Source organism: Capsicum annuum, chromosome 4 (genome assembly GCF_002878395.1).
Source record: "Capsicum annuum cultivar UCD-10X-F1 chromosome 4, UCD10Xv1.1, whole genome shotgun sequence".
NCBI classification, from domain to species: domain Eukaryota; kingdom Viridiplantae; phylum Streptophyta; class Magnoliopsida; order Solanales; family Solanaceae; genus Capsicum; species Capsicum annuum.
The window spans coordinates 13,775,907-13,800,324 of NC_061114.1; the positions used below are offsets into that span (position 1 = coordinate 13,775,907).

The 24,418-nt window shown below is 32.7% G+C and overlaps 1 protein-coding gene across 1 annotated transcript; it reads right to left on the reverse strand.

Moving 5' to 3' along the window:
• Positions 1 to 24,418, reverse strand: LOC107869814 (probable caffeoyl-CoA O-methyltransferase At4g26220). Its single transcript, XM_016716241.2, has 7 exons — positions 24,151 to 24,418; positions 19,511 to 19,677; positions 11,371 to 11,450; positions 8,953 to 9,097; positions 8,295 to 8,426; positions 3,985 to 7,774; positions 1 to 391 (listed from the first exon to the last, which is right to left on the reverse strand). Exons 1-6 carry the CDS (start codon positions 24,416 to 24,418, stop codon positions 7,487 to 7,489), a joined length of 1,080 nt encoding a protein of 359 aa, XP_016571727.2. The 3' UTR covers positions 1 to 391; positions 3,985 to 7,486.

The window sequence follows — 24,418 nt, forward strand, 5'->3', positions numbered from 1 at the left end:
TTTTAAGTTCAATGTTTTTTTTTTTGGTTAAAAGATGATTTTATTTAAATACTAATATACATCATAAGGGATTATAGAGTTAGCTGACGGCAGCCTATCCAATACTATGGCATTACAAGAACTAGAAAAATAGAAACTAGTAGAGTCATAGTTATGATTAGACTGGGGCACAACAGGCCCTTCAAAAGATGTAGTGATGGTCGTATCTTCCAAAAACCTCTTAACACCAAGCGGAAACTTCTTAACACCAAGCGGAGGTTTGATCCAGATAACAAAAAGTTGGTCATCATCGGGCAGCTTTAGTCCCTCTTTGGCCAGTCGATCAGCTACTCCATTAGCTTGGCGCTGCTCATGCCTCATCTTCGGGTTCTCCAGGCTGTGGAGAAGAGCCCTGCATGAGGCAACAAGAGTATTATTAGAAGATTTCTTAGAGTGAAGCACATTAATTACCTCCGAAGAGTCCGTCACTATTTCTAGACGTGAAACCTACATGCTGCGAACGAGTAACAGACCGTAAAATAGGCTACAAAGTTCAGTCTCAAAGGGGGAGGAAATATTAAGTTTTGCACTGAAATCCCTTACCCAACACCCCATTTTATGCCTAAGACATCCACTGGCTCCACCAGATTTCGAAAAGTGGTTGAAAGCCCCATCAATATTAAGTCTAAGCCCTTTTTTAGGAGGAGTCCAGGCTATTCGGGGAATACTGATGGCAGGACGATAGTTAGTAGTTAGGTAGTGGAATTCTATAGCCCATTCGAAAGGGGTGGAGATGGGTATAAGTATTTTGTGTTCGTTATGATGATTATGATTTCGAGTCAACCATATGTTCCAAAGGTATAAGGGAAACAACTCTTCCCAACTTAGTAAAGAGGTATTGAGATTTGGTCTAGGTTTTTTGCATTTAACCATCTATTCAGACCCCGCACTTTGGTCCAAGGAATCGATTTGATGCTCTAAGTTTATAGCTTTCCAGAACATCTTGACATGGTATCATTCGAGGAAGATGTGAGTAACGGTTCCTGGCCTACCACACATGGGGAAGCTAGGGTCGATGTCTATCCCAATGTTATTTAATAAAGACTTAGTAGGCAGTCTTTCATGGTAGCAAAGCCATAGAAAAAACTTGACTTTGTTAGGACATTTTAATTTCCAAATCCATCCAAAGTGTTTATTCTCTCTATTGGTGGCATGCTTAGAATGGGAGAGGAGTAAACTATTATAGACTTGACTAGTACAGAAGCAAGTACTTGAATTAAGATCCCAAATTTGGGTGTCTGTTGTGTTACAGGGAGGGGGTAAAGAAATAGCTTTGATTTTATCCAAAAGGCCAAAAGAGATATTGTACAGATCCCATCCATTGTTAATAATGATATCTTGCACTTTTAGATTCCGGTCGTTAAAGTTCAAAGGTCCAACGAGAATTGTATAAAGAGGTTTTGTGTTTGGAATCCAAACATCATTCCAGAGGGAAATATTTTCCCCATCACCAATACTCTATCTAATATATTTTTTACAGATCGTCCAGCTATTATAATATTTTTCCAAATTAGACTAGTATTTTTAAGATGAAGAGAAGTATAATTCAGAGTGAGACCTTTGGCGTATTTATGAATAAGGATAGAGGCCCAGAGGGACGAAGGGACGAAGGGTTACTATGGAGTCTCCAAGCCAACTTTACCAACGTTGTTTGATTTTTAATGCTACACTATTGCATACCCAGGCCTCCCTTTTGTTTAGGAAGAGACAAAATATCCCAATTAATAAGATGAATTTTCTTGGCAGTGTCAGTAGTTCCCCAAACAAAATTACGCTGGATGCGGTCTATTTCCTTAGTGACGCTAGCGGGAATTTTCAAGTAATGCATTACGTGCGTCAGAATATTATTGAGACAAGATTTCACTAAGGTAGTACGGCCATCTATGTTAAGGAATTTAATCTTCCAGCCCGAAAGCCGCTTTTTCAGATTATCAATAGTATAACCGAAGTCAGCTTTATTGGGAGGTTTATGGAATAATGAAAATCCTAGGTATTTACCAAAGGAGGAACAACTCTTTATCTTGAATTTAGAAGAAGTGTACTGCTGGGTCCTTTTAGGACAATTAAGGGAGAAAAAAATCTTTGATTTAGAGTAATTAATGTTTTAGCCAGCCCATGAGCAAAAGTTTTTTAATGTGGCCGCAACAGATTTACAACTCTTGGGGGTTCGTAGAAGACATAAGGATAATGTTGTTAGCAAAGAATAAGTGGGAAAGAGCAAGACCATTCTGCGAAAGATAAACAAGGTACCAATTTTTTGAGGCAACAACTTCAGAGATGTTAAGGGAAAGGACCTCCATGCACATAATGAAAATATAATGTGAAATGGGATCACCTGGACGGATACCTCTAGAGGGGTTGAAGAAATCTGTACGGGTACCGTTAATAAGAACAGCAGTTGAGCTAGTACAGATATAAGACATAACAAGATTAATGATACAAAGGGGAAAGTTGGAAGAAAATAAGAGTATTCCGGATGAAGGACCATTTTAATTTATCGAAAGCATTTTCGAGGTCAATCTTCATAAGAAAGAAACTCTCTTTTCCTTTAATTTTACGAAAGTGATTGATAATCTTTTGAACAATTACGGCGTTATCACCAGCTTGCCTATTTTGAAGGAAACTAGTTTGATAGGGGCCTATGAGTTTAGTCATCAAGGGGCGCAACCTTCTAGCGATAATTTTAGTAACTATTTTGTAGGAAGTATTACACACGCTAACAGGTCGAAAGTTTTTTAGGGAGGAGGCATTGTTAAATTTAGGAATTAGACAAATATGAGTATTATTACAATCTTCAGGGATTTTGCCATTAATAAAAGCATCTTGACAGAATTTTGTGACGGAAGGGCCTACCATACTCTAGTACTTTTGATAGAAAAAAGGATGTAAATCATCTGGCCCAGGGGCTTTGTAAGGATTGAAAGAAAATACCGTGTTAACAATTTCTTCCTCGGAAGGGATACTGTTCATATCCTCTCTTTCATCAATAGTTAAGGTAATTTTACCAATGATTAGGGGGATTTTAAAAGACTTATGATGATTAGAGCGGAAAAGATTCTCATAGAAAGTACTGGTGTGGGCAAGAATATCTTCATGAGTCGTGATCCATTTGTTATTCTCATCCCGGAGAGAAAGAATTCGATTTTTCCTTCTACGTATCAGGGTAGAGGTGTGGAAGAATCGGATATTGGCATCGTTGTGATGAAGCCAGTTGATTCTTGATTTTAATTTCCAAAAATCATCTTCTATTTTTAAAATTTGATTAAATTCACGGATAAGAAGACGTTCAAGGTCTTGAAGGAAAGAGCTGAAGGGATATTTAGGGAAGCTCTGAATACCCTTCAGTCTATTTAAAATATTCCATCTTTTGCAAATATATTTCCAAAAGAAGACTTGTTCCAAATGGAAGCTTCCTTTTCAAAAATTTTAACGGCTTCTAGAAGAGAGGGTCTAGAATCCCATACCCGATTTACCAAACTTGGAAAATCTACATGTGAGGCCCACATGGTTTCGAATCAGAATAATTTAGTATGATTCAAGGGGCCCGCGAGCGGACAGTGGCCAGAATGGGTCCTGGGTAAATGGAGTACCTGAGCATTTGGATAATGAAGGAGCCAATCATTATTAGCAAAAACACGGTATCAAGGCACCTCTATTTTTGAAATTTTTGTTAAGCCAAGTAAATTTGCTACCACGAAAACCCATGTCAATAAATTCACAACAGTTAACAACATCAAGAAAATCATTAGTGCGGGACCCATTTACAGGGTTCCCACCTTTTTTGTCTGCACTATACAGGACTTCATTGAAGTCACCGCCAACGAGCCACTTACCAGAGTAATTGTCCTTGATTGATTTAAGATTATGCCGGAGAATTCTTCTTTTGTTCCTATAAGTACTAGCATAAACACAACTTAGAAGCCAAGGATAGTCTTTAGAATTTACCTTGATCATTGCATGAATTTCCTGGTCGATAGTAGAAATCTGATCCAGCTCAAGTAGAGCATCATTCCACAAAATAGCTAAGCCACCAGAGTTGCCTGCAGCTGGAACCTCTATCATTCTTGTAAAAGGAAATTTATCAAGCAAAGCTTGATGATTCTGTTTTTTGGTCTCCAGCAAAGCCACCAAAGGCGGCTTATGCCAGTTCACCAAGGACCTGAAGTTCCTTTTGAATTCAGGATTATTACCTCCCCTACAATTCCATATTATGATGTTCATTGATCTGTTTAGTCGAGGGGGGTTGATTAGAGGACGGTCCACAGGTGGGGCTATCGTCAGTTCTGGGTCCGAATCTGGAGCACTCATTGTAGGATTCAGAATCAATACATAATTCCCTATTTGTGTGTTGAAGGGCCGCCTGATATCTATTGAAGTTTTCGAGAGATTCGGGGGACAGATAAGTATGAATTTTTTCTCGAATTTCTCGTTGTAAATCATCACTTTTAAGTCTTTTAGAATCATTATTTCTGTTCCGAGTTTCTCGCATTAGTTCTAAGGCCTCTTCTATTTCCTGAGTGCTTGTACAAATAGTTCTTAGAGGACGGTTTGAGTGAGGGAGTACCTGAGACGAGGAGGGTATGTTGTTTGGGAGATGCGCGGATGTGGTCTCCAAGGATCTCATCATCCCCATTGCGTGGTGAAGGGGACCCGTTCCTTGGGTCAGTCCCTGCACTTGCCAATGGTGGTAGAGAGGGACGATATCCTCAAAATTCGGTAGCACTGGAGGGAATGTTGGGAAGCTGGACGGCGTAGCTGGTTGGACTGGTCCTACGGTTGGCGTCTCCCAAGTTGGAATATGAAAGAAGGGAATGGTTGGTAGCTGATAGTTCATTAGTGGTTGGAGGGGGGTTGAGGCCATCTATAAGTGACTGTTGTAAGTCTCCATTGCCCTCCTCATTACATCGGAGGCTAAGACAGCTAGTATTTCCAGGTTCTGGATGATTAGCATCATTTCCCCGCGGTTGGTTTGTACATGCAGAGCTACTGAATGTCCCTAAAAGGACATCTCCATCCATGAGGCAGGGTTGGGGTTCAGTGGTACTTATGGAGTTATTTAAGCTGGCAGTGTCCCCGCCGGCTGTAATAGGAGGATTTTGGTTTATTAGAGATGTGGACGGGGAGCGGTCCACGTCATTAGCTTTACAAGTTGGCGGAGATATTTTGGAAATTTGCTTGCCACTAAGGTGATGTGTCAAGGGAAGCAAGGCTTCTTTGGATGGGGTGGGACCAGCGGAAGAGCTGTTATTAGCTATAGAAGAACTAATAGGGGGCACAGTGGTAATTTCAATAGGGGCTAATTTAGGGGACGAGTAGACAAATTGTGTAGGGGTTATTGAATTCTCAGTAGGGTCGTAATTAGCCGCTAAAAGGGCAAAGGAATTAGTAGTTGAAAATTTCCTTTGTGAAGAAGCAATTTGCTGCTGTTCCTTTTTAGAAATGTTGTGATCTATATCACTAAATTTTTGTACATATTTAAATAATTGTTGGTCAAGGAACTTACCTATATCCGTATGGAATAATTTAATATTATTACCGCTAACCTCCTTAGACGAAGAATTATGTGGAATTTTTGTTGTTTTGGAACTGCCTTCCTCCATTTGCTGTTTGGTTTTGGTGGTGGGGCGCTTTCGTCTGTTGAAATTGACAATTTCCCATTGCTCCTCCATCACTGTGTGCCTATTTGTATTTTTGACGTTCGGTTGATTATCTGTAGTGCGTTGCTTCTCTCTCGCGGACATGCAATTAATAAGTGTGTGCCCAATACATCCACATGACTTACATAATAGATCCTCTCCTTCGTATAAGATTCTTTATTTTAGATTACCAATATAGATGTGGGATTTGACGGGGACACCTAAAGGTACTTCAATACATATGTGTGTATCTCCCTCTGAGAGTAGAGGAAGTACAGATGTCTTTTTACCAGTTTTCCAAATTTACTTCCAATTTTGGAAAGAATAGTATGATCATAGTATTCCGTAGGTAGCTCGGAAAGGCGAAGCCAGATGGCTGTGATGGTTTCGGTAGCCTCAAAAGGTACAAAATTTGGGTGCCACTTTCTAATAGATAGATAGAAGCCATTGATAAACCAGGGACCATTATGGATCACCGCATTCATGTTTTCCTCTTTGATAAATTTGACGGTGTAGTAATCATATCCCAAATCAATGAGAGTTAAGAGCTTCGGAGAGTTTCCAAGGGCTGGTAAGTTTTCTCCTTAAATAATCATGGTTAACCCGTTTATCGGGTAGTTTGATAATAAAGGAGAAGGCCCAAGGTTTATAGATTCTAGCTTTATCTTCCTCGGTAAGGGATATGGCTTGAAAATTTTTGTTGAGCTCTGTAAGTTCTAGCAGTTCCAGATCCTGCGTAGGCTGGTAAAGGGGTTGTTGAGGCAGTGTATTTGTAGTAGATGTACAGGGCACCGTTTGGCTGAGGATACTGGCAAAAGTGATTTGGTCAGAGGGATTCAGCTTAGATAGATGGGCATTAATGGGTTCTGTGGTTTCTGAGATGGGATCTGCATCAATTGTCATATTATCCGGTGGTTCTGGGAGTAGTATTAGTGGGCTGGGAGATGAAGTTGACGTGGGGTTTTTCTAGTGAGAAGGGAGAGCTTCTCTCTCTAAAAGCCTAACTGATAGTTACTATTTTGAGTTCAATGTTATCATAGCCCAAAAAATATATTAGTAAAATCTATTAGGCCAAAGTTGACAATAAGTGTCATAACTATAGGTCGTACATAAACATAGGAGAAATAAATGAGAAATAAATAGTCTTGGAATTCAAAATTGCAGTTAGCTAACTGTATTAAACATTAATTTAATCAGCTTCTGCAAAGATTCTCTTGGTGACGCACATGAAGGAATCATAGCAAGACAAGCTACTCGTTCACAACTCATTATATTTCTTGACTACTCTACTATAATTCAATTTGTTTAGATCTCAAATCTTTCTAAGTTTTTTTTTTTCTTCTTGACGTTCGATATTTATTTTTCTTATTTGTTTCCCGCTCAGGACAAAAAACAATAATAAAAAAAGAGAATAACAAACAAAATGAGATAACATGCAACCAATAAATAATAAAAGAAATAAGACGCCTACAAACTGAAATCCAAAGACTACAAGCTATGGATAGAATTAGTGATCGACCAAAGATACAAGGACAAGTGCAACATAAAAACAAAAAGGGCAGCCCGGAACACTGAAACTTCCATTGTGCACAAGGTGTAGAGATGGCCCAACCACAAGTGTTTATTGTAAGTAGCCTTACCTGACATTTCTGCCAGAGGCTATTTTCAAACAAGTGCAACATGAAGAAATTATTTAAAAGGAAAGATACATTGTAGCTGATAATTAGTACAACAACTAGTAAAGAGATGTTATTTTGTCTCTTGAATCTCATTGGTCACCATGTAGGCTTTTATTTCGTCTCTTTGAATCTTCAAAGTCGCCTACAAATGGTGATTCCATCACCTAAACGGACTTGAGAAATTTGAAAGTGATAATCAACAGCTAGAAACTTATTAAATTCAACGATGTGAAGCCTGTTTGGTTTCAATTCTTCCTTAGTAGATCCCTCTGGCATAGCAACTGTACCATTCCAAAGTGTGTTATCATATACTACTATACCACCCACCTTCAACAACTGCCAGAGTCTCTCATGGTACTTTTGATAATTATCTTTGTCAGCATCAACAAAAGCAAAATCAAAACTTCTTCTATTTTCATGCTGCAACAAAGCAAATAACAAAATACATAACTAATCTTTAACTTGTTGAAATGAGATGTAAGTCAAGACTTACTATCTCTGAATTAGGCATAATATATAAACAGACATTCGAACTTGGCTTCAAATGATATGTAAACATTCCAACTTTGATTATGCATATCTAGACACTTCAGCTTGTGTTCACTGTGTCAGTTGAACGCTTCAACTTACAAAATGATCATCTAGACACATCCAAAATTTATTTGTCATGTCAGAATAAGGTAACCAAGAGACACAACCGGAGGTTTTTTCATGTAAAAGAAAAAAGGATAATCCGGTGTAGTAAAGCTCCCGCTATGCGCAGGGTCGGGAAAGGGGCCCACCACAATGGTGTATTGCACGCAATCTTAGCTTGCATTTCTACCAGAGAGCTATTTACATGTGCATTCTCAAAATTGAAGTACTTACTTGCTGGTTAAAACTAAGTAATTTAAGTATTTGTTCATGTATTATGCCTATTATCTACAAAGTTTTCACTTACATCTTCCAAGAGTTCATCAAGGACTGATAATGCTGGTGATTGTATGAAGTTGATTTTGTGCTCAACTCCAGCCTTCTTGATAACTGGCAATCCCATCTCATATGTGTCCCTGTCCATGTCTATTGCTGTAATCTGCACCCAAATTCCTTCTTTCAAAAGTAAAAATATAAATATATATTTAGGCCTATAAATCAATAATAATAGTCTCTCCTTTTCACTTTATTCGTCTTACTTTTGTTCGATTTGTTTAGGATCACAAGATTAAAAATTATTCTAATACAGGCTGCACAATACATAAACATGTCCTTTAACTTCACCACAAATTACATTTTTGACCTCTAACATTGGGTGTGCACAAATAGACATTTAAACTTGTATAAAATTGAACAAGTAGACACATATATCCTATATAGTGTACTACACAGGACATATGATGTGTGTCTCCTTGTTCAACTTTATACAAGTTCAAGTGCCTTTTTGTGTACACCCAAAATTAAAGGTTATAGATGTAATCTGAGGTCAAGTTAAAAGACATGTTTATATATTATGCCTTAATTTTTAGTTTAAGATAATAAGATTCAAAAATTTGTTTTACTTTCTTATATTTCTCGTCTAAGTTAAAATCAGACAATTAAAGCTGAAAGGTGTATTGACTAGCCTTTCCATCTTGAGGAATTGCAAGTGCTGTAAGGAGCAATGAATATTCAGTGAAGACTCCAATTTCAATAGTCTTTTTGGGATTTATCAGTTTCAGAAGTAGGGCTATCAGTTGGCCAGAATCTGGTGGACTTGCCATTATACTCCTGTATAAACAATAGTGAAGTCAGAAATTTTAGTAACAGATTCAGAATATAAAAAAGTAAATCAACATAAAAAGATAAGGAAAATACTCAGAAAAATACTTGAACTTTGACTGGATTTATAGTTGCGCGTACTGAACTTTGCAGGCGTCTTATTATCTCCTACACTTTTTTAAAGTAGAATTAATTCCCCTCAAAACGTTATATTCAATTTTGGAGTAGAAAGTGTAATACACGCGTCAATCTCATATTGACACGTGTATATTTAAAATTAATTTTTATTTATTTTCTTCTCCATTTATAATTAATTTTTCTCCATTTTGGTCCGCAACAGCAGTATCATCTATCTATTCAACCACGATGGTTTGTAAATCCATGATTTTCACAATGGTTTGTAAACCCATGTTTTTAATACATTCATATTTGGATTTGTAAAAATGGTTTGTAAATCCATGTTTTAATACATTCCGTCCTTGCATTTTTTTACAGAAAGCAAAGTTTGAAACTTATTGCCGAAAAAGTTTAAAATTCCGACAAATTGTCAGGTTTCGATGAAATCGCAAATTCTCGACGCAAATTGATAGCTGGGGATGTAGTGAATAATTCTATGGCAAGCCCCAATTATTACAACTTCCACTGGTTCCAATTTCAAAATTCTAATTCGATGAATTCAAAGGAAATTGATAATTTGCCGGCTTTGATTCAAAATTTTCAGCAAATTTTAATTGAAAATAATGTTGGAAATGCTGGTAAGTCAAAAGCCCCTTCAGAAAATGATCATAATTCATCCAATTACGATTTTTTTATTACTACTTCGGTTAATTTGGTCGGAGATGGTGCTCAGGTGATCGTAAATAAAATTGAGCAAAGAGATTCGATTGAAAATGAGATGGGAAAAATGGAGGAAGATGAAGAAGTGGAAAATTGGTGGACATGGTGGTGGTTGTGCGGCGGAGTTGGTTGGATGGTGGTAGAGAAGGAAGTCCTTTATTTTCATTGTTGGTGGTGGGAGAAGAAAGAAATTAATAATAAAAAAAATATAATACTTAATAAGTTAAACAAGATATATATTTATAATACAAAGAAATGTAAAAAATAATTTTTTTAATATTTTCGGCTGCTCACTCTCTTTAAGAGAGTGAAATACACTCTCTTTGCCATGCCGACCCTAAGGGGGGAATTAATTCTAGTTTTAAATAGTTTGGGGGTAATAGGACCCCGCAAAGTTCAGTATGCGCAACTGCAAATTCAGTCAAAGTTTAAATATTTTTCTAAGTATTTTCCCTAAAAAGATAATGAGTCAATCTATAGTACTTACACATAAAAGAGATAATGATCAAAAACGCACTTGAACTATTATTATTTTTTCGAGTTCCACACATAACTATCACGTGTTTAGTGAGAGATATTTTCAGAATATAAAAAAGTAAATCGACATAAAGGGATAATGATTCAATATATAGTACTTACGCATAAAAGAGATAATGGCTAAGAATGCATTTGAATTATTGTGTTTTTTCAGAGTTTCACAGATGAATTATTAGGTGTTTACATTTTCTATCTAAACTATCATCAACTATTTATTAAAATACTTTTCAAACTGAGTAGATCAAGTGTTTGAATGCAATCACCAAAAGGTATGTAACAACTTAATTTGGCCATAAATTTTTATTCATATAATAATTGACTCAGTAAAATTGAGATATATTTTGATAATTAGAACGTGATAATTCAGATTGAATATGCAAATATTAACAGATCAGATAGAAACTATAAGAAAGTGATGCTTTAAAGTGTATTTTTGACCATTATTATCTCTTGATTTGTTTCATTATTCAATTAATTCCTTTAAGGATATGTATGGAGTGTCATTGACACCATTTTTTTATAGAGTGTCATTGACACCATTTTTTAAATAAAATCAGTGTACAACATGCACCATCAAATACTAGTTAACATCTGTTTTGATAAATATTTAATGATATCTCAAATAGAAAAAGTGAACACCTAATATTACAGATAGAACACTCACAAAAACATGGCACTTTAAATATGTTTCTGACCATTATTCAATCTATCTTAACAACACAATTTTCAAACATAGGGGTACTAATGGCCACCCCTTAACATAAGGTGGCTCTGTCACGATATATATATATATATATATATATATATATATTAATGAAACAAAATTCAAGTTAGATTATGCACTATAGAAGTTGATGGCTAAAATGACATTAACAAGTGGAAAAAATGTGAAACAAAATGAAAATTACAGTGGATGATTTGCAGTTATAATTCTGATCTCTTTGAGAAGCTCTTGCTCCCTTGGGTACACTGGAGTCTCCAGTATATACTTGCATCATCAAAAAAAAACAAATAATAGATTAATTATAAGTTAAAAAAGGAAAAAATGAAAATACACATAAGAATAACAATTAAGTTGGCAAGTAAGTCTTGCTTAAATAGTTGAACATTTTCATTGATAATCGACAGATCGAGGGTTCAAACCAAAAAGTTCTCTCTATTGTGTTTTGGTATATTTTACAGACCTGATTGACCATATAATTTGGAATTTCAATTTGAAAAGAATTTGGTAAAATTTCTTTGGTCCATAGAATTTGTTTAGTTTATGGAAATCTTAAAAACCAAATCACAAAATCTACTAAAAATTTACTTTTGGGCCAAAATATACGTATTGATTTCTTTTTAAAAAAATTCCAAACTTGTAAATTTTATATAAAAAATCATATAATTATTTTATTCATGGTTTTTATTAAACGATTGTGTTATGATTTTAGGATAATGTATTATCCAGTTTACTATAAAAATAATAATTTTATATTAAATTTATGAGTGATTTTCTTTTTCAATTTTTAGAAGTTATGAATATAAGTCATGTTTCATGCTTTCAAAAAATGAAGTGAAATATGTTTTCAAAAACTATGGTCAAATACATTTTAAAACTTCAATCAATACTTCACTCAAATCTAATTTTGCAAAAATATTTGAAAAATTGTAGTCAAATACTAGTTGTCGTATCTCTTTAATTTTAAACAATAAATTTATTTTCTTATAATTCATGTTAAATTAATACAAACAAACCAATTGAAACGAAAAAAATAACAATATATTAAATAGGTAACTCATACAATTCTGGACTTCGCAAGAGTCCCTTGAAGAGGGAGTCAGAGTGCAACTCCTCCATTTCTTCTTATGTGAATTAATTACATCACTTATCTTTTGGCCTATATATATAGGGTGATGCATGGACTTAATATGTGATTATAATAATTTTATTCAGTTTGTAGGTATTTGTTTCTTTTATTATCTATTGGCGTGCATGTTATTTTATTTTGTTTGTTGTTTTTATGTTTTTTATTATTGTTATTTGTCCAGAGCGTGGGTTCTATCGGAAACAATTTCTCTATGTCGTTTGAGGTAGTGGTATGGATTGCGTACAGTTTACCCTCTCTAGACCCCACTTTGTGAGAATACACTAGATATGTTATTGTGATTGTTGTTGTTAAGTTGGATGTATATTTTTTACAAAAAAGGAAGATTTTTTAGATTTATAATTTTAGATATGTCATAACATTTGAATGACGATAAGATTTTTAATTTAAAACTTGTGATCTTAAACATACCACAATATTTATGTGGTTAAAAGGGAAGCTTGGTGCAGATAAAAATGATTCGACAATATAAAAATTATATATTACTTAAACTATTGTTATATTTGATCCTCCTATTATGAAGGTTATTTGGCATCTTATAACCATGTGCACTAGATAATTAAGATTTTGCAGCCTCCTAAATCCTGCCTTACTTCCTTAGCAAAGCATAAATATATATATCTATAATCTATAATCTATAATATATTAAAAGAGTGATTTGAACTTTTTGCCCTTCATTAAAAGTCTTTGTTATATACAAAATTATCTTTTCATATATTTCTTTAATTATTAATTAATTATTAAAAAATTAAAGAGTCCCAAAATATATGGTAAGATTGTAAGTTAATGTAGGTAAGATTTTTTATTTCTTTATCTAAATGAAAAAGGATTATTAAAATATATTATTATATTATTATAAGATAAAGAGGAATATATTCTTTAAAAAGTGAGCTAATTTTAACAGTAAATTCTTTTTACGTAACTAAATATATGTAAAATAATTTATAAAAGGAAAAAGAATATGTTTAAAAAGGATGAATAAATTTGAGAATAAAAGAATATGTTAAAAAAGGATGAATAGATTTGAGAATAAGTAGCATGAGTAAATAAGGACTTCTAAGTTGTAGGTTTGGTAGCATTACGTAACTAAATATATGTAAAATAGTTTATAAAAGGAAAAAGAATATGTTAAAAAAGGATGAATAAATTTGAGAATAAGTAGCATGAATAAATAAGGACTCCTAGGCTGTAGGTTTTGTAGCATAGTTATAGAAGTTTTCACAAGCATATTCATCGATGAAGAAATAAGAAATAAGAGGGAATTTAAAAAAAAAAATGAGAATGAGACATTTAAAGGATTTCAAAATTTTAGCATTCTTGATTTTGATTCTTTTTATTTCAGATGTCATCTAATTACTCTATATACACATTAGCTACGTGGCTCTAAAAACACACAGAAAAGAAAGTTAAGATAGATGATGATGATATTTATCTCTTACGTTTGAGTTATAGTGTCTTTTTGATGTTTTTGCTTTGGTATTATTCTATCATAATTTTCATACAGGATTTTATATCTTTATAAACCTAAAGTACAGGAGAAAGAATAGATCATAACACATCAAGGAATTCTTGGAGGTAGGTACCGCTATTGACTTGTATATTGCTGAAATTTATTGGTACTTTTCCCTTTTTGTATGTTTTTTCAAAGATTATTTTAATGTGGACGTTAAGCAGGTTGATGCACATGTTCAGCAGCTCAAAATTAGCAGCTCCAGGTGCGGGATTAATACTACATAGTGCATGCCAATTAAAATAAAAATAGTTTTAAAAAATATTATTTTTCTTTTAAAAAAAATTTTGGCTTATTATTTTTTACCTCATGCCCGACTTAGGTAAAGTTGAGTTTCTCTACTCATGGAGATAAAGAGATTATTTTCAAAAGATGCCGACTCACGTAAAGTTGAATTTTCTTAGTTGTATATATCTTAAAGCTGTTTAGTAAAATTCTTAATTATTGTACTTTAATTTATTTAGGGTAGGGTTGTATGAAATTAGCATATGTCAGTTTTCTTGCATTTAAAATTACTTTGTTACGTAGTTCTGAAAGGCTTATGCGTCTTTAATTGCATTATATATTTGATGTCGCTTTTGTAATTAAAATTTCGGACTTCGTAATTTCTATAAATTCTGGAGGAGATCAGGATGAATTAGAGTTGAATGACTATGGGATGCGGCAAATTGCTCATGTGTGTTTCCTAGGGGAGTTGTATAACTATGAACTTGTTGATTCCACTGTGATATTTAGAGATATGGATCTCCTTTTAATCAATCTTAGTTGCATATATGTAATTATTTATTTTGGAAAAGTCATTTATCTTCTGATTGGAGCCTTATTTCTGATTTTGATTCATTCTATGTTGTAGGTAGCTCCATTTGAAAAGATACATGGTCTTTGTCCATGCATGTTAGCTCTTACCAAGATTATTATTGGCTTGGGTTTGTCACTCAGGATTAATATTCTGATAGCTTTCGGAGTGACAGTAGACTGTAGGATATTATTAACATCAAAAGCAACTACCATAGCCAGGGCAATTTTGGCACCTCTGCAACTTGCCCCAAGGTTTTTGGGCTCGAAGAAGAAAAGTACAGGCATGGTATATCTGATGGCTATGAATTTGGGTTCCTCCACATTAAGGTTTAACATCAAATCATGTAGCTATTTCTATGATGCTTCAAATGTTGACAAAAGGTTAATTTTCTAATTACAGCTCATGGAGGTCATAATGGACGCTTCTAATTAGATAATGCATGTGTTTATAGAATATGGAGGTACTCGTTAGGGTGGTTAGGAGGGTTTCATTTAAAAAGATCTATCCATTGGTCATCTTTTTAGACTTCAGGTTTACATAGAAATCTTTTTAGGAGTAACAAAATCATAAAGAAGAATCGCAAAATGGCATTTGATTGTTTTAGGAATTTTGATGTAATTTTCTTATGTTGTTTTACATCAACCCGTACATATGCCTTTTAGGTCTTTGGTTATTTCCTCTCTTTTTTGTCTCATGTGAGGTTGATGGTTAAGAAGGGGAGCCTAGGAGTAACTGGTAAAGTTATTGGTATATAACTAGGAGGTCATACGTTCAAGCTTTGGAAATAGACTCTGGCAGAAATGCAAGGTAAGACGGCATACAACAGACCCTTGTAGTCAGGCCCTTCCACGGACCATATGCACAGAGGGAGCTTTATTAGTACACTGGGTTGTCCCTTTTTTTTAGGCTGATGGTTATATGTCCGTTGTTGAATTTGCAAGCAATTGATGATGCGGGTCATGATAGAGAAAGTATGTATAAAGTGAAGGAATTGGAAGCTATCGATTGTGCTATACAAAAATTGGCTAAGCTTCTTTGGGCATAACTAGGAAATAGATGATGAAAGCTGCATAAATTATCAAGTAATGTTTTCTCAGCTAATTATACTTCAATACTAACAATTTAAATTTCCATGTTCTGATAGTAATCCCAAGAAATATTAAATCCCATGTTCTGATAGTAACCTCCTGTCCTTTGTCATATTTTGATAAGAATGTTGATGAAAATCCTCCCATGCCATGTAAGTACTGTCCACTTTACCAGTTATGAATATAGTCTTTGTGTGTCTCTCTGAAATATTTAATTTTGACTTTGTTCAAAATCAGTTAATTGAATGTCATTGTCAAAAGAACTAATGAAACTCAATATATTTCACTAACTTAACAAGAAAACTTATATATGGAGGAAGTTACAGAAGTTACAATGTATTAAACATTTGACAGATTATGATGTCTTAAGAAGTAAAAAGAGCCAAAAGTGGGCCAAATTTACATACTTTTCGACTCTTGGCGAATGGTGATGCTAACTGTATTTAGTAGCATAATAAACTTTTTAATGAAAGAAATTGGTTATAAGAAATGGTCTTAGCTTTCTAAGATTTCTTCCACAATGAAAACAGAAATTTCATTTTTGATGGTACAAGTATAGTTAGGAGTTGGAAATACATCAAACATACCTACTTGAGAAAATGGGATTTTAGCTGTATTTGAGAATTATGTGATACAGACAATATCCACACACAAGGATACCTTACTACAAGCAAACAATTTTTTTTAAAACTCAAAACAGTGACTTACTGGTCACATAACGGCAACGTTAATTGCATGTAAAACCCATTCATACCAGGAATTTCTAAAAGATACAAAAGGGCATTCCAATAGACTAACCACTCATATGCATGAAGTTCGGCTAAGGATCGGTAGATAAGGATCTATTGTGTAACAGTCTTACCTGGCGTCCAAAGGACATAATGTATCATTTAGCAAATTAATTCTTTAATTGGCAATTCCTTTTACAACTTTTTCAAATCCAAAAAATTCACTGCTCAAATAGTTCTGTCCTTAGGTTTATATTACATATATGACATGTCAAAGAAAAAAATATATGCAATATACAATGCTATAAAATTAACTTACATACAGCATTCCACAGAAAGGGCAGCTGAAAACAATATCAAGTTTGTCCATCCTCTTCTTTAGAGGTGGCTTTGATTTTGCCTTCCTCTTTTTCATAGCTCAGGTTACTGTTAAGTGCATTTAAAAACACAGGTCAAATGCAAGAACGTTAAGCCAATATCTGAGATTGATCAAAAGAAGCATAGTGCAAGAAAGCAACTGCTATTTATGTAGCTAAACGACAATACTAATACTATTTACAAGAAGGTGGTGTTGATACCCTGTTACAATTTAATGATGATTTTACACATATTTATTAATATTAATATTAGTATTTATATTAGTATAATCATATAGCTAGCACATCTCATGGGGTACTTCATGAGAACATGTCATGGGGTAATAATAAAGAAACAATAATACCTGAGACAGAGGCACCATCGCAAGTTTCACCTTCCTACGATAGATCATATAGTTTATCAGTTTAATGTTACTAGTCAATAAGACGTGCGTTGCATGTGTAGATTACATCAAACCATCGATTCATATAAAATATATAAAAATAGAACAAATGATTGAAAAATAGCAATTGATTTTAAACAAGTTAGATACACTTTCCGTCTCATATTAGTTGAACTTTTTTTATTTTGCACTATCTTTAAGAAATTATTAATGAAATCGTCAATTTTACTAATATGTCTTTTATCCATATTAATGGACATAAAAGATAATTTGTTTAAACTTTCAAAGAATATATTAATTGTAAGGGAAAAATAATTTTTTTTAATTAATTCTATCTTGATTTAGAAAGTGATCAACTAATATGGGATATTTTTAGTAAAATGATCAACCAATATGAAATAAAGGGAGTATAATATTTTTTATTTGATGACTAAAAATATTGTCTTGATACAAACTTTAAGAAATAATAAATAATAAATAATAAATAATAGATGTAAGTTTACTCTATTAACCTTTGAAATGTAATAAAATTTAATGTGTTAGAGAATACATTAACTAATAAATAGTAATTGATAATAAGATGAAATAGACACAAATTAAAGGGATATAAAATCTAAATTATGGTACCATAATCGTTATATATTCAGATGAATTAATTCTTAAACAATATTTAACAAATATAATTTTGACCGTAAATAATTTTCAGATGGCGCTAACGTCAATAAGAGGAGAGGAAATACACACAAATAAATATTTATTTGTTAGATCATGAGTACTTCAAAAAAATCGCTAAATGATCCATAAAAAGCTATATATGATCATCGCTACTTAATGATATGTAGTTCCTGTAGAAATCTTTCAAGCTCAAAAGATTTTCATGAAATGTGAATGATTTTCATCTGCGTGGCTCTTCTCTCGCTATCTTTTTTATAAAGGGTCCATAAATTCATACAATTATTTATCTTTCAACTGCTATCTGCAAAATCATGAAGCCTATTTTTTGGCTTTTAACACTTCTCTCTCACTCGCACACAACCAATCTCTTTCTGTTCATTGGCTTGATTCTCAACCTCTCACATCTTTTCTCAGCTTGACCTCTACTTTTACCGAGGAAAAGATAGTAAATCTGTCATTAGAGTAAATATAACATAATTTAAAGGGTTGCAAAGATTTAAAAAAATTACACATGATTTTATTTAACTTCATTGAAAATAAACCTTTATATTCATGTTATTATTAGAGGTTATCTTGTGGAGTAGTTTTTTTTAGAACCGATAAATCTTTACCTCCACAAAAAAAAAAAAAAAAGAATCACTATCCTCGAGAAGTGATAAAAAAAAGTAACGAAAGTACAAGAAACAAAAGATAATTACAAAATTAAAGATAATAGCAGAACAAAAATTATCACGAAACAATACAATAATCAAGAGATTAGAACAATACCATTAAATTTAATCTTTACATAAATTTCCCTCAAAATTTGATCGAACATTCATCTACCACCTATACACTACAACAAATCAATACGATAATCGAGATATGAGAATAATAAGATCAAACCTAATATTTCATCTACACGTGTAACCGCAACGAAGCAATATACCCGAGACGAAATTATCATTAGATTTAAAAGAAAAAACATCAACATAATTGGCTAGATTATATTACTTTGTGGATAAAAGTATGGCATGCTGGACTTTTTGAAATTATTATACATATAGGAAAAGGTTCTCTCTAATCATATATTTAAATTTTTAAGACTCCTTTTTTTTTTCTTCTTACAAAATATTTAGCATTCCTTATTTTTTCAAAAATTAAATACCATATGTTTAAGGTAATTTCTCACTTTTCACTTAGAATAAGATTTTACCATATATTTTTCCCTCTTATATACCATATATTTTAAAATCCTCATTCCTTATGTTTTAGGAGTGTTCCATATTTAATAAAAATTTAATTGACTTTAATCCACATATGCACGACATTAAAAAAAAAACTTTCAGCAAACTTGAACCACCAAATTCATTGACGTATTTAAGAATTTATATAAGGTAAAAAAATTAATTGACTTCAAAGACCTAAAATTTAGGTACATAATTAAAATAAGGAAATGTGTAATAACTAAATTTTAATGAATTTTTAAGTTTTACAAAAATCTGAAAAAATAGTGAAAAGACGATTTTGTCTAAAGCAGAGTCTTTTAATGAAGGGAAAAAAGTTCAAACAACATTTCTAAGGTCCTTCACACTTTTAATATATTATAGATATTCCTGCATCGAAATTTAAACAGACAACTTGTAGGACATCTTTCGAAAGCAGCAAAATTAGGGATTCATTTGATATCTCATCAATCAGAATATCATCACAAGACCAAATGAGGTCCAACTTTTTCATGGTTAATATTTTCAGGACCAGTGCATAATTAGTTGCCACCCTCATTCGTTCCTTCCACCCAAATTCATCTGTGTAGAACAGATTGTTAACAAGACAAAAACATTAATAATCTATCAGACTACTTTTTTTTTTTTTGCAAAAAGCTCAAGTAAATCTAAAAAAAAAAAAAACTCAAGTAAGTCGACACCACAACCAAATGAAAGCCATAAGAGTATCTTGAATTTCAGATCATAAACTATAGCCAGCTTCTTTTCAAAACAAAAGCCAATCAGCTTCAAAAAGAAAAGACACGACTTAAGTCCTGACTTTTTCAGTAATACAATTTCATCTTGTTGCAAACTTGCAAGATCAATAACACAACAAGATGAAAATCAACCAGTCAAATAGATAGAGCATTTACTCACATGAAAATCGCGTAGATAACCAACACAATGATAAACGGCAGGAAACATAAAATCTCATGTTTTGACAGTAACCTCCTGCCCATCATCCATGAACCCGTGGAACAATAAGGCACGTCCAACCCTCCTATGGGGTCACTGAAATTATTAGTGATCTTCTTCAAATCGAGTACCTCGCTTATGTATCTAACTACAAAGAAGATACTCAAAAATGTTTAAAGCATCATAGTTATCAAACATATAATAAGACTTCACGTAAGAGCGATAACTAGAACAATATCCATATACAAGGACACCTTACTTTAAGAAAGCAGTTTTTTTCACAACTCAAAACAATGACTTATTGGTCACATAACGGTAACTTTATTGCATGTAAGACCCATTCATATTAGGAATTTCTAAAAGATACAAAAGGGTATTCCAATAGACTAACCCACTCATATGCATGAAGTTCGGCTAAGGATCGACCAACAAGGGTCTATTGTGCAATAAAATTACCTCCCATTCAATATTCACATGGCGACAACTTTACTTTGCCAGTTATGCCAATTTCTATGGGTATTTTAAACGATGAGTTCAAGTACTACTAATCAGATTCTAAATTTAGTACACAAACATAGTGTTTAATCAAAAAGTTTTTAGCTTTGACGGATCTTCCACTATTTTTCAGAGAAACAATTACAATAGTAACCCAGAAAAGGGAAATAAAATCACAATATTTCTATTTACCTGCTTCTATTTTTATTCCGTACCTCAAATTCAAGTATCTGAGCTGACATGTTTTAAAAAATGAAATCTTCGAACATGCAAACAAAAGGAGGAACAAAAAATCAAAACTAGGAACATATAATGCAACAGTTGTTTTAAGGGAATCAAAACATACAAAATGTAAGGCAAAAAGGGTTTAAAAAATTAAATCTTCAAACAGGTTAAAGCATAAAAAATGAAGGAAACAGGGAAAGAAGAGGGAATTACAGGCGAAGCTTGACATACTGTTGTTAAATGGATGCAGTAGGAAAGTACTCTTCAAGATTTGGTCTCTGAAAGTTCAATTTTGAGCTTCATAATTTCAGCTGATTCATCAATTTTTCGATAAAATAATATGTAGTATCATAATAGAGAGAAAATGTTTGAGGAAAGAGAGAATTTCAAAGGAAATTTCTGGAGTTCAGACAAAAATAAATATATTTGTTTACTTTCCTAATTCATTTTTTTTTTGTATTTTTAAAATTATTAGGCATTTTTTTAGTTTGGGTCATACTTTACCATTTTACTCTTCAATATGCTTGTTTATATATATAAAAAAAAATTTAAATTTTTGTATAAATCTTACTCACTATTTATCAATTAAAGTATATTTTAAATGATTACAAAATTAAAAAATAATTGTTACGATTTATGGTTTAAATTAAGTTATATGTTTTATGTTATTATAAACCATTTCATTATAATTGTATTTTACGTAAAGTATAAATATATAAACGCCTAAGTATAAAAATAACTCTTCGTAGAAATAAGGTTATTTTAAAAGTAGAAAATAAGCAAGTATATTGACAAAATTTCTCTTTCATCAACTGTACCTTTTTATCTTGAACATTTTGCATTGTTTTCTTAACGTTTTTATATTTAATAAAATAACACATGCACAATTAGTATATTTTCTACATACGTTATACTAAAAAAAAAGTTTGATACACGTGCAATGCATGTACACTATTCTAGTATAATTAGTGTTGACTTAACCTTGAAGGGAGACTTAGTATAACGGGTAAAGCGTTAGAATAATAATGATAATTGTATAAGAAATTTAAATAAAACGTGTTTGGCTTAGAGGCACAATAATACACTTCTTGAAGATAGTTGGAGTCTCTCTCACGAGCAAAAGGAAGAACTAGTAACAACTCTATCTTCGGAATTCAACTAAGCCACAAAACAAGGAGCATTCAAGAATGTTGCTCTTCTATTCTTGAATTGGTGATTTCACCATTTGATCAATGTCTTTCAAATATTTTTCAAGGGGAAAGTGTTTTCTGAGTGCTTGTCTTTTCAAACAAAAGAAACACTATAGGATAAAAATTTCACGCAAGATAAGAGTATTAATTAAGTAATAGATAATAGGTTCATGAATATTTTAAATAAAAAAATGTCTTTCTTTGAAGAACCTAAAACGTAAAACTTAATAAATGACTTGTAAAATTGACATTCATTTTCTTTGTAACTCAAAATCTTTTAAGTGATTCATTTGTTTCAAAATTAATCGAAACATAAATCAAAAATTTTTAACCGATGAATTTGTTCCAAAATTGATTGAAACATAAACTTTAACAATAACAAAATTCTTTTGAGACATTAATTTAGCAACATGCATCAATAATGGTGTCTTTTGGACTTGAACCATTAACTAGGGAAGACTTTCTAAATCATTGTCTACTTAGTGAACAAATCTTGAACTAAGTGATTCATTCAATGAAGTAGAAAAATACTCCACTCATATTACTATGTTTCAGTGAAAATCAAAACCCTTTGACACATTACGGTCATGTGCCTTGAATCCTTTTAGCTAAGTGCTTTAAGATTTTTCTGTTAAAATCTTATTGAAGGGACCTCCACTTCTCACTTAATATGGTGAATTCATCAAGAGTAACTTTGCATACTTTGACCAAATAATCTATGAATTTCATTAAGAGAAATTAATCTTATCCTCCTTTACAACAAAGTATCGACAAATCTATCAAGAGTGTTCCTACACACTCCAATCGGGATCGGTGTATAAACTTATTATGAGACTATAATCTCATCATTCTCTTTTGTAGGAATGCTATCAAATCTATCAAGAGTGTTATTATTTATTCCAACCGAAATCGATCTTATAGATTTATCAAGAGAAAAGAATCTCAACTATGCACATTTACTCACTCACTAAGAAAAAAGAAATTTTATTGATATTCTTCACAATGGTAACTTTATTTGTTTTTTCCTTTAAACTCAAGATTACATCATTAGGTAGGGTTACCATAAAGTGCAATCAATCTAAAATAGGCTTTATTCCCATCCCATTACAAGTTTGTACCACTAATTTCTTGCCTAACCCTTTAGACAAGGGATTTGCTAAATTGAGTCTAGACTTCACATATTGAAGCAATATTATGTCATCCTCCAATAATATTCTCATATGATTGTGTTTGAGATGAACTTGTCTTGACTTTCCACTATAACAATCTCTTGAATCCCAAAATATATCAGCTTCATTATCACAATATATAGTCAAATATGGTATTTGCTTACCCTATAATGGAATATCTATCAACATACTTCGCAGCCAATCAACTTCTTCTCTAGCAAAAGACATAGCGATAAATTTTGACTCCATAGTTGAGTGAGTAATACATGTCTGATTCTTTAATCTCCAAGATATTGCTGCTCCAGCTAAAGTGAAAATCCAAGCAGTAATAGATTTAGAGTCATTTGGATCAGAATTTCAAGTAGCATCACTGTAGCCTTCAAGAACTTCTAGAAAGGTAGAATAATGCAGGCCAACATTAATTGTACCTTTCAAATACCATAAAACATGAATTTATAAAGCATTTCAATGCTCAACTCCAGGGCTACCAGTAAAATTGCTTAAAGTTCCTACTGTATAATCAATATCTGGCCTAGTACAATGCAAGGCATATAAAAGACTCTCAACAATTTGAGAATGCGTCAATTGATCAAGAATGTCACCAGAGTTTCACACTAATTTAATGCTAGAATCAAATGGTGCAGCAGCAAGCGTGCCGTCAAAATGACCAAACCTCTTCAAAACCTTCTCAATATAACTTGAATGAGTAAGAGTCAAACCATTTGTTGATCTTATAATTTTGATGCCTAAAATTATATCAGCTTCTCCAAGATCTTTCATTTCAAACTGAGAAGCAAAAAAGCATTTTGTTTCTTTGACTCTTTCAATATCAATTTCAAATATCAATATGTCATCTTCATAAATACATATTATAATACTAGAATTTTCTTGAAATTTACTAAATATGGAGATATCTCCACCATGGATTAAGTAGTCATTAGAAATCATAACTTTTCTAAATTTCTCATGCCATTGCGTTGGAGCTTGTTTTAATCCATAAAGAGATTTTAGAAGCTTACAAACTTTACATTCTTGACCAGGAATGACAAATCCTTCAGGTTGTTTTATGTAGACTTCTTCGTCAATATCTCTATTCAGGAATGCAGTCTTCACATCCATCTGATGAATCACAAGACCATGAATTATTTCTAGATCAATAAACAGACGAATAGAAGTCCTCCGAGCTATAGGTGCAAAAGTATCAAAATAATCAATATCTTTCAATAGAGTAAAACCTTTAGTTGCCAAGAGAGCTTTGTACTTATCTAAAGTACAATCAGATTTCAT

Bases quoted from the DNA above. Each gene is read 5' to 3' on its own strand.
- LOC107869814 (XM_016716241.2), bottom strand. From the start codon at position 24,418: ATGAAATCTGATTGTACTTTAGATAAGTACAAAGCTCTCTTGGCAACT. The intron at 19,678-24,150 runs GTAAGCTTCTAA...TGTTCTACACAG, and splicing joins TGGTCAAGAATGTAAAGTTT to ATGAATTTGGGTGGAAGGAA. The intron at 8,427-8,952 runs GCTAGTCAATAC...ATTTGGGTGCAG, and splicing joins CAATTCCTCAAGATGGAAAG to ATTACAGCAATAGACATGGA.